Here is a 16,345-nt window from a genome sequence, read left to right on the forward strand (position 1 = left end):
CCTTTTACAGCTGCTGCACTTGGGCTTACCCTTACTTGCTGCAGCCTGGGACTCTGCTACCTGCTGTCATTGCTGTGTTTTCCATCTTATTATAGCATTGCACTATCTCTGGAGCATTAAAACAAAAAACAAAACACAAAACAAACAAACAAACAAAAACAAAACCAAAAAACCCACAAACTTAAGCTGTGTATTATTTTAATTTTAGGTATGTCAGATTTAAATCAGATCAGAAAAAGAGCAGTTTAGTTTGAAGGTCTGTTTGTGAAGATGGAAAGTGACTGTAATTTAAATTGAATGCTGAACATTACTGAGCATTTGGGCTAAATGCCCAGATGTTATGTGCTTGGTTTATTTCACTACAAACCTAGACAGAACCTTTTAAACAGAGTAAGAATCTATTACTTTCAGGGCTGGATGTGGAAGTGGTGCTTTGATAAGTAAGAATCAGACCAGATTGTACATACAGGGATTTGTTTGAGGTTTCAGTACTAGACTTTCTCTGGAGAGAAACTTAGCAACTCTGAACTAATCATTACAGAGAGGGTTGGAATCTTTTCCTTGTAGTATCATATGAAAGAAAAGTATTGTACCTCACCACAGAACTGTAAGGACAGTAAGGTGTCTACAGGTAAACGTCAAAATGTGCGTATGTATCTCAGCTGCAGTTATTGTTGATGCAGCCTGACGAGTTGCTCATCAGCCACTAGCTATCTAACTCTGGGTGAACAAAAGAGCTGCTTTTTATGATCTTGACTAAGTATGCCTTCGTTCTAGTTGGTGCTTAGAAGTCTAGAGAATACACTGATGCTTACACATCTAAATTTAAGTTGCTAAACCCCAAATATGCATCTTCCTCTTTACACTGCTTACTACATCTAGACAGAGCTTTGTTAATGATCAAGTCTCTAGTGAAAATTCGCAGTATGAAAACTGTAGCAATATTCAAGGACAATCAGTATAATTGTTGGAAATGCATTTATTTGCTATTGAATTGATTTATATAATCTACGTATTTTACTGCATTTTAAAAGGTATGAATTTACTTTTTAAAAGTTTACATTTAAATGGCAAATGGTAACATAATAAAAATAATCTCTTTTCAAAGCTGCCCATAAATCAGGACTTGGATCACTTTCTGAAAGAGGTGGATGCTTGAATTCTCTTTTTGACTCATGGATTGTTCTACGTGTTGCAGAAATGCATTCCTTTCTCAAAAAACACTTATTTGAATATTCTGTGTGTTGTCTCGAGAACTTCCCAGAACAGCTACAAGATTTAGAAGTGTCACATGCTAGTCCACTTGATTCTTCAAAGGTATTTGCTGTTCTCATGGATTTTTCAGAAGTATGTATTACAGTTGCGTTGTGCAGCTCTTCAGATTCTCACAAATTCCAGGGGTGATGTTTCTGGGAGCACTGCTGATGGAAGAAATTAATTATCCAGAAGGTACATTTTCTCAAAATTTGGTGGAGCCATGTGTCTCAAATTTAATTCATGTTAGAATTTTTTCTCTGTCTAGCGTTGGACTAGAAAATCAGTCTTTTCTGGCTTCCAAACAGCCTATCTGAGCTTTCAGATATGTAAGCAGCTCAGGCTATGCCACTGAGAAAAATACCAAATTGAAATTCTGGAGTCTACGCTGACCATGGCATATTTACTGAACACTGAATGGGAAAAGAATTTGAAGATCCAGTTTCAAAATAATTTTCTTCCAAGTTTCTCCATTCCACTTCTCATATAATAAATATCTTAATACTAAAAAAAATTAAAATGACAGCTTACTCTCTGTGGTTTAGTTTCCGTCTCCTTTGCTCAGGGTTAGATGGAGGCAGGAGAGCCTTGCGGATTGAGAACTTTTTATTTTATCAAAGTGAATAAAAATACTTTTTTGAAAGTAACTCTTCCAGAGTTGGTGAACTTTCTGCAGTGTTGGACAGCACATCATTACTCATTTTCCAACAAAGAGCTGACTGTGCCACTGAATATATTGTAAATATATGGTATGTGACATTTGTAACAGCCATCGTATATCAAAAATTATTTTACTCTGTCTGCTCTTCTTTTGACATAATTAGTATTACACTGTCCTGGAATAATAAGCTTCAGAGCTTGCTGTCATGTTCGTGACAGGTGCAAGCCGCATAATCGTGTGTTAGCTTCACTGTTGCAGACAGCTAACAAGCACAAAGCCCTTACTTTTTTAAATTCTAAGCTTCATTGATTTTTATCACAATATTTTTAGAAGCTTTAACTATTCTGAAAACTGTGCAAGTTTCTTTTTATTTTTTTAATGTTCCTGTAATTTGATACTGGTATTTTTAACAGTACAAATAATTTCAGAAAGAGTAAATTTTATGTACAAAATTGTTTCACTTACATGTGTCTTGTTTTTGTCTCACAAGTGGTTTTTTTTCAGTTCTACTGAACAAAGAATCCAAGTATGTTAGGGTGTTTACAAATAAAATTATGTGCCAGTGGCATTTTATATACTTTTCCTCCCCCCCCCCCTTCCTCCAATCCATGATAGCATGTAGGAACGGAAACACTTGAAGCCAGCTCCTTGTTCTCAGACTTTCAAGGAGGTCAAATAGATAAATAGTTGTATGTAAATCAGCAACCCTCCAGTTTGACCAGAGCAGTTACAGTATCTTTCCTCAAAGAGAGTCAATCTGATATAAATAACAAAAGATGTAGTTCCATGAAGAAAGAAAGTCTACCGCATATTTTAAAAAAAATATGCCCAAGGGAGTTGTGGATGCCCCATCCCTGGAGGCATTTGAGGCCAGGCTGGATGTGGCTCTGGGCAGCCTGGTCTGGTGATTGGCGACCCTGCACAGAGCAGGGGGTTGAAACTAGGTGATCATTATGGTCCTTTTCAACCCAGGCCATTCTATGATTCTATATATCATAAAATGAACTTCTGAGACCTTTAATTGTAGGATGTGTCACAGGTGATATTGTTCCACCTCCATGTAGATGTATGTCTATTTCAGATAATTTTCTTCACATTCCATGTTAGCAGGATCATGGGTGATTAATTGCCAAAACTAAAATCTAAGATTCTGAATACAAAATGTTCTTGTTCTAGGTGGGTTACTTGTGATGAGCTATGGGATACAGCCACTGTTAACACTGCCTTGGTATTCTCAATCTATGCAGCATGGATCAACCCCAGTTAATTGTACCATGCCATAGTGAAAGTACATGAATGTGTTGAAATGCATGACTATAGCATGCATGACTCCATCTTTATCTTCGCTTCATAAAGCCACATCAGTGAAGTACGATTAGGTCAGAGTGAAAAATCCATCTTCCACTCATTTAGATTTATTGCCTTATGTCAGTCATGAGCTGCATTTTTCTGAAAATGAGTAGGGTAAAATTCCCAGGCTTTTTCAGCAATGAATATTCAAAGTATTCAAAACCAGAACTAATGCCCCAGGCAGGTGTATTCATATTTTGGAATCAATGATGGCAATGCTATGTCTCCAAAGAGCATCACTATTCCCTCAAATTGCCATTTTTTAGCCTCCTCTATTCTCTGCAAATCTGCAAAACACTTTTAAAACATGGCATGGCACTGTTCAGCCTTTAAATAAAATCTTCAGCAATTTTTAAAGACTTTTATTCATAAAAGAATGTTGGTTGCCAATACTCCTCCAATTGTTTCCTTGGTAAATGATGTCCAAAGGGTGATGCCTGCTAATGTTCCTCAGTAGATATGTATAGACATGTATCTCAGTAGATAATATATATGAAAAATCCTCACAAATTAAATGACTGCATTTTTGTAAATATCACTCTTTGTTAGCAGTACAGCTGATGACCAAAAAAAAAAAAAAATAAAAAAAAAAATAAAAAGCATAAATAAGACATCAGTCTGGCATTCAGATCTGTTTTTAATTATCAATATGGATAGCAGTTCATTTGCTTTCTTAGCTATAACTCTGGTATGGTGTGTCAAATCTTACTTTTTAACTAAAAGGATAAAATCACGAGGAGCACAAGTCAGATATAGCAATCACAGATACTGTAGCTGTCTAAGTCAGCCCAGGTCCTTTGTATTGTCGTTAGAAATATTGCTTCAGGTGAACTTCGCAATGCTTTCACTTGGTAAAACTAACACCTTTTAAAATTACCTGTTTATCTAAATAAACATGTATTTGTTCAGGACTGAAAGTCATACTGATACTAAGGGATGGTAGATTATTATAAGCAAATGCATGCCACACCAAAAAAATTATCATCGTCATTACTATTACTGTTTTGTATGTGTGTGTTTCAGGCGTCTCTTGAAAATTCTGGAATTTTGTGTGTGAAGATAGCTTCTCCAGTTTCTGCCATCACAGAAGCAGACGGTCAGACAGAGAGTAGGGCAACAAACGCTTCAAATAAAGAAATTAGCATTCAGTGGTATATTCCTCCTCTGGCAAAGCCAACCAATGATACGGAGACTAAGGTATAACTACACCAAAGCAGTTCTTTATGTATTAAAACAAATTAAGTCTCATTTCTGATCAATATTGTGCCATCAACGATCAGCTTTTAAACTGAGTTATACCTATGTCACTTATCAAGCTGGACAGCAGAGAGCTATTAATTTACTCTGACACAAAACTGCTATGCAAGACACAGAACACTCTGACAATCATTTGGTGACAGGCCAAAGGAAAATATTGGAGGTGATGCAGAGCCTCCAGCCCGTATTGTATTCATGCCTTTTGCAAGACATTGAAGTCATTAAGGCCTCCACTATGTTAAATTTGGATGAGATCACCCTTCTTTGAAATTAGGCTGAAGGTTAAAGATATTCTAACAGCAGTGTTTGATGGGAGGCTGTTAGAAAAGCCAACCTATGCATATGCAGAGAAAATAGGGTTTCTTGGACCACATTCCCCTAAGAAATCAGATTGAAAATGAAAGGCAAGAGGAGCTGCAGGTTTGTGTTGAAGTGAGAGACTGGGAGAGGGAAGCCGTGTTGTCTTTAAACAAGGGAATTGCATGTAGGTACAATTTCTGATACCCGCTGTCTCCAAATGTTTTGGCTTAGCAGATCAATGTCAAAATTTTTACTAGATCCTTTTCATATCTGCTAGAAAGCTAATAAAGCTATGTGAAGTTATGCGAAGAATGTCTTATTCAATGTAGTTTTCTAAGTTATTTCAACTGGGCCTTACAGATCAGTGGAGATCTGGAGACAACCTTTGAAAATAAGTTGTTTATGAATGCCATATTCTTGACACTTTCCATATAGCCAATATATTCAGCTACTACTAGGAGCATACATTTAATTGTACAGAAGATTAATTCAGTGAAAGAATAGAACATTCTAGTTCATCATCTTGTGCTCTGATCTTGATCCTGCTGTATTAGGCTGGTGAGTTACGTGCAGTTCATGGATTTAATTTTAGTGTGATGACAGCCATGCACAAGGTCATATGGGAAACATAAATAATTGCCCTTTGAAACTCAGTAAAAGCTCTCTGTTCAGCTTACTTGAAGCAGGAACTTTTGAACTGAATGTAAGTAGAATTAATTGACTAGGATCAGGACTGGACTGAGATTTTAACTGCAACTCTATAGAGTACACCTCATTTTCAAAGCCATATAAATTATATCCCTTAATAAATTGCTTTAGTATCTATAAAAACTGATTGTAGTACAAATTCAGAGGATCTCAGCCACTACCTTTTTTATGAAAGTCAGTCATCTAAATCTTTATCAGTACACTGAATTTGATAGTAATTATGATTCAGTATTGCTGAAATAGCACAGGTCTACTACACCATACTACATTATAGCTTTTTTATCTATTTCATCTCTTTTACAGATTTTGCTGCTTTATGCTTATAATACAGAGCCTGTCAAGATCAGCAATGTCAAGTTTTTCAGTTCAATGTCTGTGTTTTCAGGTCAGTTGTGGATTCCATTAGCGAGGTAAGTAATCACTGACTTTGTCCTGATATTTCATGCCATATTAAATATCAGACAATGATTAAGACTAGAAAAGATAAAATACAAAACATCAAACAGCTGTAAGTCTTCTAAAAGCATCCGTTCTGGCTTTTTGGAGACTCTCTCTATAAAAATTGTAAGGTGTGCGCGGAATTAAACCTGTCCAAGCATGTGTCTTCAGAGTATTGCAGTCTTTTAGATTGGTTTCTTAAGGAACTGAGTAGCATATGTTAATTATATTACACTGGCATAGCAACCAAAGAAAATGCTAGTAAATTTAAGAACCAGTCTAAGCAGTTATTGCCAGGCTCTCATAGGATCAGCTACTCTCTTCTTCCCATACAGTTCTCAGTCTGCAAGGGTTTATCTCAGCTGTAGCCCCACACACAGCCCTTTATTTAATATTCAGTGGCATTTTTCTTGACTTCCTTCTTGTCACTCATTTACCCCAGAATTTTTGGAACTGTTCAACAGATGGAGTGGAAGGACGAATCGGACAAGAACTCACAGCTGCCTCTGGCACCCAGCCAGCCCTTTGCCAACCCACTTTGCGCTGGCTGAATGAGGGTTTTTTTTTTTGTTTGTTTTGTTTTTCATTAGAGAGACTTTCTTAAAATGCTGCTTCCTACTGTTTTAATGCAAAAAAGATAATACATTCCATATTTCCACTCACTTTAATGGAAATTTTATTGTAAAACTATGAGATCAATCTTGAAATGAAAGAAAATCTACGACCTAAGCAGTACATAATTCAAGCTAGGCCAGTTTAATTGCAATCCATTGATTTATTAAAACAATTTTTAAAAATCTTGTATTTCAGAATTATTTCTTTGAGAGAGAAATTATCTAATCTGAAACATCAAGTTGAAATGCTGATGCAAAGTTTGGGAAACTCTTCAGCTGCAGAACCTACAGGTTTTCTTGAACAAAATGAAATGCTGAAAACAAGTCCTTCAGAAAAAACTGAAATGAATATTGCAAAAGTGCATCTTGATGAAAAAACAGAAGTATGTAAGAAGAATTCTGCTCTTAAATATGTCTGACAGTTTTATTTAAAATGTCTATTTTGGGAAAATAAATGACAGGTAACTTGGAAGGCAGACATAGAAGATTAAATTTGCCTCTCTCTTTTCAAGGAATGTTGAAATATTTTCACTTTTCATTTACTGTTTTACTTTTTCTCCTCCTCACATATTGCTTGGTGCTTTATAGAAATACCAGGCGTGTTCAGCCTTCCCCTTGGAAATACAAGCTACATCTTCAGGGAGAGAAATTGGAAAATCGATGCCTAATTTAGAGCAATCTACATTTGAAAATGCTTGGCACGGTGTTAAATTAGCATGGAGATCAACCCAAAAGTGGATTTTAAAAATCAGTTATGCATCTTCAATGCAAAGTGGGGAGTGATGGTTTCTGAAATAGGAACCTTGTAACAACACTATTGAGAGTGAAGTAAAATTGGCAGTGAATTTATTTCCATTTTCTCTATGCCACCTTCCTCTTTTTTTATTATTAAAAAGGTTGAATATGGTCTGCAACCAAATAACTCCCCCAACATCCATACACAAAAGAGGTAATTTCAGAATTTTCCATGTGGTCTCTTTGAGATAATGTCAATGGAATAGAATGTTGCCACAGCATAACTGCTGCTTGATAAATGCCAAGGCAAAATAGACGTTTATTTTCAAAGTGAGAGACATTTATCATGTGACAGGATTCTCTTTATATCTATTATATGAAATGATTAATGATGTAGAGGCTGTCATTTGGTCTGATGGATGCTATGAAACAGTGACAATTGTGCACTGCGCCATTATTACGAAGCTGTATTTTTTACCAGCTTGGAAAACAAATGATGTTTTGGCCATTTGGTGTTTTCGGGAGAGTAGACAGAGCTGTCCTTTAGTGGGGATTTCTGATTACCTGAAGGTTTTTGCTCAAACTTTCATTAATATATGTCAGTAATTGGAAAAGCAACATTTTGAATACTAATAAGATTGACATGCCATGTATTAGACATGTAGAAACAACATCTTGTCAGAGAGTTTATAACATCTTCTGTAAACAAGTAGCAAAAGTATGTGTGTGTTGGATTTCATATCTGAGCCAGAAGCAATTTTAGCTGAGTAAAAACAGTGAGGTTTGGGCTCTTATCTTTGAACAACAAACACAATTTTTTGAAATTTAATTTTTTAATTAAACTATACAATTTTTTTTTCCGTGAATTCAACTAGAAAAAGAAAAACCTTGATCGTTCTGGAAAATGTTGTAAATCCAAACCATCTTCAGCTTAGCAGAAGAAACTGATAGCAGGTCCATTTTCTCTTGTGTATTCCTCTAGGAAATGGCTATAAGGTGCTTATCTGAAGTCAAAGCTCTGCTCTCTGCTGTTCCAGTCATGACCTTGCCATTAACTGAGGTATGCTATTCCCATTAATAGTAAAAATGTGTTTTCTAAAGTAAAAACAATTATTTAGCTCGGCTGAAGCATAGATTTTACCATGGTTAAGTATCTTTCAGTTCTTTTCTCATCCATTGCTGGGCTTTCTGTTCTTTTTCTATCTTTACAAATAAAATACAAATGTGCATGATTGCCAGCTGTGAATACTGTTACTGTTAGAGCCACCTTTTTATAGATACAAAAATGCATTCAAAATTAATCTCACTCACAAGGAATTTATCTAATTTATCCACCATTCTCTGGTCATCGTTTATGTGGCCTCTATTGAATTTCCACGATGCAATTGCCAAACACAATTTACTTCCATCCCTGTCTTTTTTCAGTTATTTGGGTTTTCCATCTATTTTCTCTAGCTTCTTCTGCCTTTTCAATGACATGTCTACAGAGACAGCATACCATTTTCTTGTCCATGCTGTTGTATTCAAATTTTTATTTTAGTTGAGTATCCCAGAGTAGTCCATGGGAACAGGAGATGATGGGACCTGGCCCATAGCAAGCAACAATTCTGCTCAGTGTTCTCAGCCATTCCAGAGGATCAGTAGAGGAGAAGAGCTGCTAAGGCTCAAGAAGCTCCAAGGGCGATTTTTGAATCCATAACCTATGATACCATCTGAGTAATCCTCAAATATCTTGCCTATAATTGCTCAAAATAGAATGATTAATAGATAAGGTTTCAATTATACTCCTTTGTAGTCAGGTAGCTCTTTTTTACCAAAAGGAAATACCTAGTTTTATCTAGAGTTTGGCTAGTGGCCTTCTCTTACTGAAGAGAAAATCAGTAATGCTGCTCTGTGCATCCCACAGGCTGGTCTTGCAAGTTTTCTATTCCCCTATTATATATATTGCACCATTCTTGCTATTTTATCTATCCTGGAGGTCTCTCCCACCCGAATCCCAGATCTTCATATCTCTCTGTTCACCCAAGTCAGAGCATACATGCACTTTCATTGTGCAAAGCTGTACTTTCAACAGTCCCACTGAAACACCTTCCACTGTATGGATTTGACAAAAACCTAGGGAAAGGTGCAGCTGAGCACAACTAGAACCCCATGGACCTCCCAGACTTGTAAATTCTCATGAATCCTTCACGTAGCTTCTTTTTGTGGGTCTATAATGAAAATGAGAGAGCAAGATTTAGCAGTGTCCTTCCAGTAAGGGCATGGTGTTATGTGCTCTGTTTTGTTCTGTCTATTACATACGGGGGATTTGATTGAGCCAGTGAAGCCTTATCATTAAAGACTTGGAGTATCTTCATTCTTCTCTGGAGCCAGATGAAGTAGTAGATTCCTTAGCAATTTGTTATGTATAGAATATTTCTATGTACTTTCTCCAAACTTTCAAAGAAGTTGTATGTGTGCACTGCCCAGTCTTTTTTGCAAAGGATGGAAATCTCAGCACAGAGTTATGTATGCTATAGGGTAGTACGTTCCCTTTGTTTTCAAACACACAGGAAAAAGCAGAAAATACATTGCTTATATGCAGTTTTACATCGATTTTTCATCTCTGTTCACATTTTTTGTTGCTGGTCTTTTGTGAATTAATTGGGTAAAGTCCGTTCTAATTTATGGTATTTGTTTTCTCATTCTCTCAGCTGTCACACTTCAACTTCTCTCATGTTTCCAGTTTCTCTTCTTTGATTCTCTTTTTTCTCTTCATGCGTCTTCTGGTGCTTTTGCTTTAGCACTGAGTTACATTTCTAAGGGGAAAATATGCTTTTTCATTGAATTATTCATTTAAAATTATTTTACTGTTCATTTTCTAAGGATAAAAATTGATTCACTAGCTTGTTTTTAAAGTTAGTTAATGAATAGCTATGTCCTTGAGGGAGATAATAATGTATTATGCTTGGGAGTTCCAATTTTAACTGTTAAAAGCAAATTTCTCAATAAAATAATTGCATTAAAAATTAACCTCTCTAATGCCTCTTCTAATGCTTCCCTTCCTACAGTTAGTTTTTCTTAATATCATAATAATCATTTTTGTTGTAAAATCAGCTAAATAGCTCTTTTCCATGTCTGGTGGGCACACAAAACAACTTATCAGTGCCCACTGTTTCACTGGTTACAGCTAACTCAGTTCTTCCAATTTCTCATCCTGGGAATAACCTTCCAAATAGCTAATCATTCTTTCTGCTCTTTCCTAATATTTTCATTTTACCTACAGATGATCAAAAGAAACTTTGTGAGTGGACCACTCACAGAAGTTTCCTCCTCTTAACTCTAAGCTTCTAGTTTCAAGTTAGAAATGTCATTAATCACAAACTTATATTGAGGCAATAAGCATTTCTAACTATTCCTTTGGTTGTAGATCTTTAATATGAGATATTTGAATATTGTATGTATGTACTTTCTCGTAGCTATACACTTAATAAAGTGACTTCATGGATATTTATTTTCCTGTTTTTCAGATTCCATTTGACATTACTTTGCAATCAATAGCAAGTTTGGAAGATATGTTTGATCTTGCAAATGGTTGTACAATAACTGAAGAAAGTCTTTTCAGTTGGATCATTTCTCTTTTCCACTAAATTCTGTTTTTGCAATAACTCAATCAATTGCTGGTTGTTAAACATTTTGACTTCAGTTCTGTTCTTAACAACTTCATTTGGCTTCTAATGTGTTTTTATCATTTTCATTTTTAGGTCATTTTCAACTATTTGAAAATTAAATTTTAAAAATTAAAATATGTTTTTAGGAACTAAATATACTAAAGGTACTTTCTGAAAAAGGAGATTAAGAATCTGTGAGTTTGCTTGTTGGGGATTTTCTATCTTTTCAAAAATTTCGTATTGATTAGAAAAGGTAGATAGGCTTGTAGTGTTCTAGCATCTCTTAAGAGATACTGCTTTATCCTAGAGTTTTATTCATAGAATCATAGAATGGCTTGAGTTGCAAGAGACCCCCAAGGATCATCAAGTTCCAACCCTTCTGCCACAGGTAGGATTGGCAACTGCTAGATCAAGTACTAGATCAGATTGCCCAGAGCCCCATCCAAGTTGGCTTTGATCACCTCCAGGAACAGGGCATTATGAGTAATTTTAAAATTGGTTTTGTAATTACAAAAAGGGCCTTTTGGTTTTGAGACTGAGATTTGCCCAGAGAATGGTTGTTAATGGCTTAATGTCTGAATGAAGACAAGGATTTGAGCACAGCCCTGCTGAAAAGGACTTGGGGGTACTGGTGGATGGCAGCTGGACATGAGGCAGCAATGTGCCAGAAAGGCACCCGTACCCTGAGCTGCATCAAAAGTGGTGTGGCCAGCAGGGTGAGGGAGGTGATCCTGCCCCTCTGCTCTGTGCTGGTGAGATGTCACCTGGAGTACTGCATCTGGACGTGGAGTCCTCAGTGCAGGAGAGATGTGGACCTGTTGGAGTGTGTTCGGAGGAGGGCCACAGAAATAATGCAAGGAATGGAACACCTCCCTGTAAGGACAGACAGAGAGCTGGGGCTGTTCAGCCTGGAGAAGAGAAGGCTCTAAGGAGACCTGAGGGCAGCCTTTCAGTACCTAAAGTGGGGGCTATAAGAAAGGGGGACAGGCTCTTTAGCAGGGTCTGTTGTGATAGTTCTTTATAGTAAGAGTGGTGAGGCACTGGCACAGATTGCCCAGAGAGGTGGTGGATGCCCCATCCCTGGAGGCATGCAAGGTCAGGCTGGGGATGCTCTGAGCACCCTGGTCACCTGTAGGTGTCCCTGCTCATTGCTGGGGAGCTGGACCACATGGCCTTTAAGGCTCCTTTCCAACTCAAATGGTTCTATGATAAAATGGCAATGAGCAACCAAAACAGAGGATCACAAAAAACATGCAATCTAAGATGCATCAGAAAGCTGTTTGCAGTATACAAAGGAACTGTTACTGTGTTTGGAGAGAGCAAATGTTTTCATGATCATAATGAATTTTTGATTGTCCATTTTCAAGAGATTCAGACTGGAAATGTTGCAGGGAGTCTGACGGATGGTAACTAGGGTCTAAGGAGACCTGAGAGTGGCCTTTCAGAATCTAAAAGGGGTTTACAAGAAGGAAGAGGAGAGACTCTTTAGCTGTCTGTTGTGATAGGACAAGGGGAAATGGTTTCAAACTAAAAGAGGGGAGATTAGATTGGACATAAGGAAGATTTTTTTTACCATAAAGGGGGGGAAGCACCTCTCTGTCCAGAGAGGTGGTGGATGCCCCATCCCTGGAGACATACAAGGTCTGGCTGTAGGGGCCCTGAGCACCCTGATCAACTGATGGTGTTCCTGCTCATTGCTGGGGAGTTGGACCAGATAGACTTTAAGGGTTCCTTCCAACTCAAAGATTCTATCATTCTAATTTCTGATTCTATGATTTTTTTTTTTTTTTTCCTAAAATCATCACTGTGTTTATTCTTTTACAGTTCCACGTGGAAGCTAGTATTTGAGACTGCTCTAACTTCTGCCAAAGAAAAACACATTGCAGACTGTTGAGGGTTAAAATGATTATCCAGATGTCTCCATAACTTCCTTGGTCTGAAAAAAGCCAGTTTAAAGAATAAGTATGATGGTACTATAAACAACATTTTTAGACATCATTCTAAAATGCCAACAAATCCTCTACTTATGTTGTCACTATGGCAAATATAATTTTAAAGTTCTGAAGAAACCCTACTGAGTCCTATCGATAACCACCTGAGGATATAATATATATTTGTCCCAGATGGGGAATTTGGTACAGAACAGTTGAACAAGGCTGAACAAGAAAATGCTGTAAGGTAGGGAGGAGTGGTAAGGGAGGGGAGAAGAAGAGGGGGAGAGTATATTCAACACAGTGTGCATCTAAAATGTGCTCAGTAACAGGAAAAAACAGAGAAACAGTTATGTTTTCCACAGTTTGTTCTTATTCCTATAAAAGAGAAATGTCTGAATATATTTGTGCTGTGTGTGGCTTTTAAAAATCTGTGCTATTTAAGTTTGTCTCTCCTTTTCTGAAATGCTGGATAGCAGAAAAATTAGAAGGATTGAGATAACGTGATAAAAAGAAAGTGAAAAATAGGATAATGGAAAGGGAAGGTATTTCTGTGTGACAATTTTAAAACTGAGTTTGAATGGTTATTTAACTTAGCTGCCTAACAGCCAATTTGGAGGAGATTTTCCTCAGCAATAGCCTTTCAGTTGAAAGAATTTCTAGTTCTGGAGTAATGAGTATTTGTAAAACATTGCAGGAGCGTCAGGTGAAAATGGAAGTACTGTTCTAGTGCAGACAGAGTGTTTCTTCAGTGCACCTTGTTCTAATTCCTGGATTCATACTGAAAAGAGAAATATTAAATGAAATGCTTTACATATGCATTTAAAATATGTCACACTTTAAGTTATTTTTCTGGAAACAAAAAATGTTATCTTACCATCTCTCCAATCCTGCACAGTAAAATAATGATGAAAAGTTGACCTCACTGTATCCATAGCAGCAGCTTTTATTCTCAGAAGAACAGGATTAAGTATTCAATGCAGGTTTCAAAAGGAAATATTAAACTTTTTTCTGCAAGCATAGAATTAAACTTTTTTTTTTTTTTTTTTTAAATCTGCTTGTAAGGAAGAAAGCTTGCATTTAAACTTTTCCAGCAATTACACAGAAAAAAAAAGTATAAAGCTAAAAGCAAAGTAAAATGCTTTTTGTTTTATCTATTATGGTAGGTGGGTTTGTCCTTAGCATTGAATACAGGTAGAAGTTTTTGATGCATTAGAATAGAATAAATTTGTGTCAATGTTGTACTCAGTTAAATTACTATGGAATACTTCTCTGCTCCAATGTCTCCAAAAGCATTAAAGGAGAAGAGGGAAGGCACCTGGTAGTTTTCACAGCCAGGAGGGTCAGGAGGGCCCTCTGCTGCCCGAGGCCTGCTCCCCCCATTTTGCCCCACACACCCCTGTAGAAGGGCTGCTTACAGCTTTTGGCAGCTTTGAACAGATCTCCTGCCTGTAAATTCTTTTCATTGTAGCTGAAAGATGTCTCCATTCCACATCTGTAAAAGGAATTGATAGCATTTCTGGATCTGATAAGTTGTGGGACAGGGCAAAGGAAGAGAGAGTACAGTGGAAATAAGTTGAAAGGACTGCAAAATGCATGGCGTTTTATCTGCCGTGCATCCCCTGGGTGATGCACAGGATGAATCCTACAGGGAACCAAAGAAAAGTAAAAGCAGCATTTTTCATTCCTTTGGTATTCTCTATTCTGTGAGCTGAATGTAGTAAGCAACCAGCAAGCAAAAACAGAATCACAGAATCACAGAATCACAGAATGGCCAGGGCTTAAAGGGACCTCAAGGATCATGAATCTCCAACACCCAAATCACACGCAGGGCCACTGACCTCCACATTTAATACTAGTCCAGGCTGCCCAAGGCCCCATCCAACCTGGCCTTGAACACCTCCAGGGTCGGAGAACCTGACCAGAACCTGACCAGCTTCTGGTTGTATAGTGAATAACTGCATGTCCCAGACTGAGATGGGGCTCAGATTGAAACTGAACACTGAGCTTCACACTGACAACTCTGAAAGTGTTTATTTTTTTAAAGACTATTTCACTCTTTCAAATTCTGTTTTGATATATTTTTCAATAATATTGCCACCCGCCTATTGATGGCATTCATAGGATTTGTCTCATGTCTACAGATATCCAGCAACTTGGAATTATTTCTCATTAAATTAATTTTACGATGTGGAAATTAGTAATTTCACACAGATTTATTCAATTGTGTGTGACTGGTTTTTAATTTCCACTACAGCTCCGGCTCACTTTCATGGTTTTTTTTGGCATCGGTATTTACCCAGTTTTTGGAAGACATCGATCTAACAGAATAATCCTGGCAATGAGCCGCTCTATGCCTCAGTTTCTTTATTGGAAGATAGCAGTAATCCCTTCATCGCTGTGCATTATGAAGCTTTCTGCATCGACATCTGGAAAATATTTTCAGATCCTTGAATTAAAGAGGCGGTGAATTGAAGTTATTATGAAATTGATTCGCAGTGTAAAAGGGACAGCCATTTGTTTCCAAAACCGCTTTCAGTCAAATCCAAGAGTAAAGATTTTAAACATGAATAATGATGGAACTCGAATTAATTGTTGGAATTGCAGGCTAATATGCTGAACTAATTAAGCCAGCAAAGAGTTCCATTTATGTTTGCCAAAGATCCTCTTTGTGTTACAGATACTGAGTATATCATCAAATGAGAGAAATGAAAATATGAAGCATAGGTTTATCTTTAAAACAGAGCGGGTGAAAGGGTCCAGAGGCAAGTGCAGAAGTGAAATATTTACCAGAGCAATTTAATTTTCCACTTTGAAACACCAGAGATAATTAGAATTATTCTCATTTGTCTACACGTCAGCATGATTTAGGATTCTACTTAATGTGAAAAAAAAAAAAGAAGCATGGATTGAAGTGAATTAGAGCAAAAATTTCCCTATCACAAAGTGGAAAAACAGAATATGCCATAGAAGGAATCGTGGCTAGACAAGAGATCAAGTTCTGAGGTCTGTCTGGGTTGTCCTCAGCACAAAGGGGGGGAAAGTGGAAGTCAGGGCACTTTTGGAGCTGGTGGAGCTCCTGGCCACACATCCACGGCCAATGAAGATGTTTCACAGAATCATAGAATGGCCTGGGTTGAAAAGGTCCACAATGATCATCCAGTTTCAACCCCCCTGCTATGTGCAGGGTCGCCAACCAGCAGACCAGGCTGCCGAGAGCCACATCCAGCCTGGCCTTGAATGCTCCAGGGATGGGCACCTCCCAACGAGGGGCAGTACACCCCTTCCCCCAGCCCGCAGACCGCCCAGCGCCGGCACACCGCCAGCCCCGCCCCGTCCCGCCGCGCGCACACCCCGTGCCCGGCTGCTCCTTGCCCCTTCCGGGCCACCGTAGTGACTGCGGGAGGCGGGGGCGCGCGGGGGCTGTTGGGACGGTGAAGTTGGACG

At 37.8% G+C, this 16,345-nt stretch overlaps 1 protein-coding gene across 1 annotated transcript in view; it reads left to right on the top strand.

The window, feature by feature from the left end:
- Positions 1 to 11,149, top strand: part of CFAP54 (cilia and flagella associated protein 54) — a 104,735-nt gene extending 93,586 nt beyond the window's left edge. The window contains exons 64-69 of the mRNA XM_042815931.1: positions 1,109 to 1,317; positions 4,289 to 4,462; positions 5,834 to 5,940; positions 6,779 to 6,965; positions 8,300 to 8,377; positions 10,827 to 11,149. Coding sequence (XP_042671865.1) covers positions 1,109 to 1,317; positions 4,289 to 4,462; positions 5,834 to 5,940; positions 6,779 to 6,965; positions 8,300 to 8,377; positions 10,827 to 10,946 — 875 coding nt within the window. The 3' untranslated portion in view covers positions 10,947 to 11,149. The remainder of the gene's footprint in view (positions 1 to 1,108; positions 1,318 to 4,288; positions 4,463 to 5,833; positions 5,941 to 6,778; positions 6,966 to 8,299; positions 8,378 to 10,826) is intronic.
- Positions 11,150 to 16,345: the final 5,196 nt, after the last annotated feature.

The sequence above is a fragment of the Centrocercus urophasianus genome, unplaced genomic scaffold (genome assembly GCF_019232065.1).
Source record: "Centrocercus urophasianus isolate 14NV4802_14NV808 unplaced genomic scaffold, USGS_Curo_1.0 seq_15, whole genome shotgun sequence".
In the NCBI taxonomy this organism is placed as follows: Eukaryota; Metazoa; Chordata; class Aves; order Galliformes; family Phasianidae; genus Centrocercus; species Centrocercus urophasianus.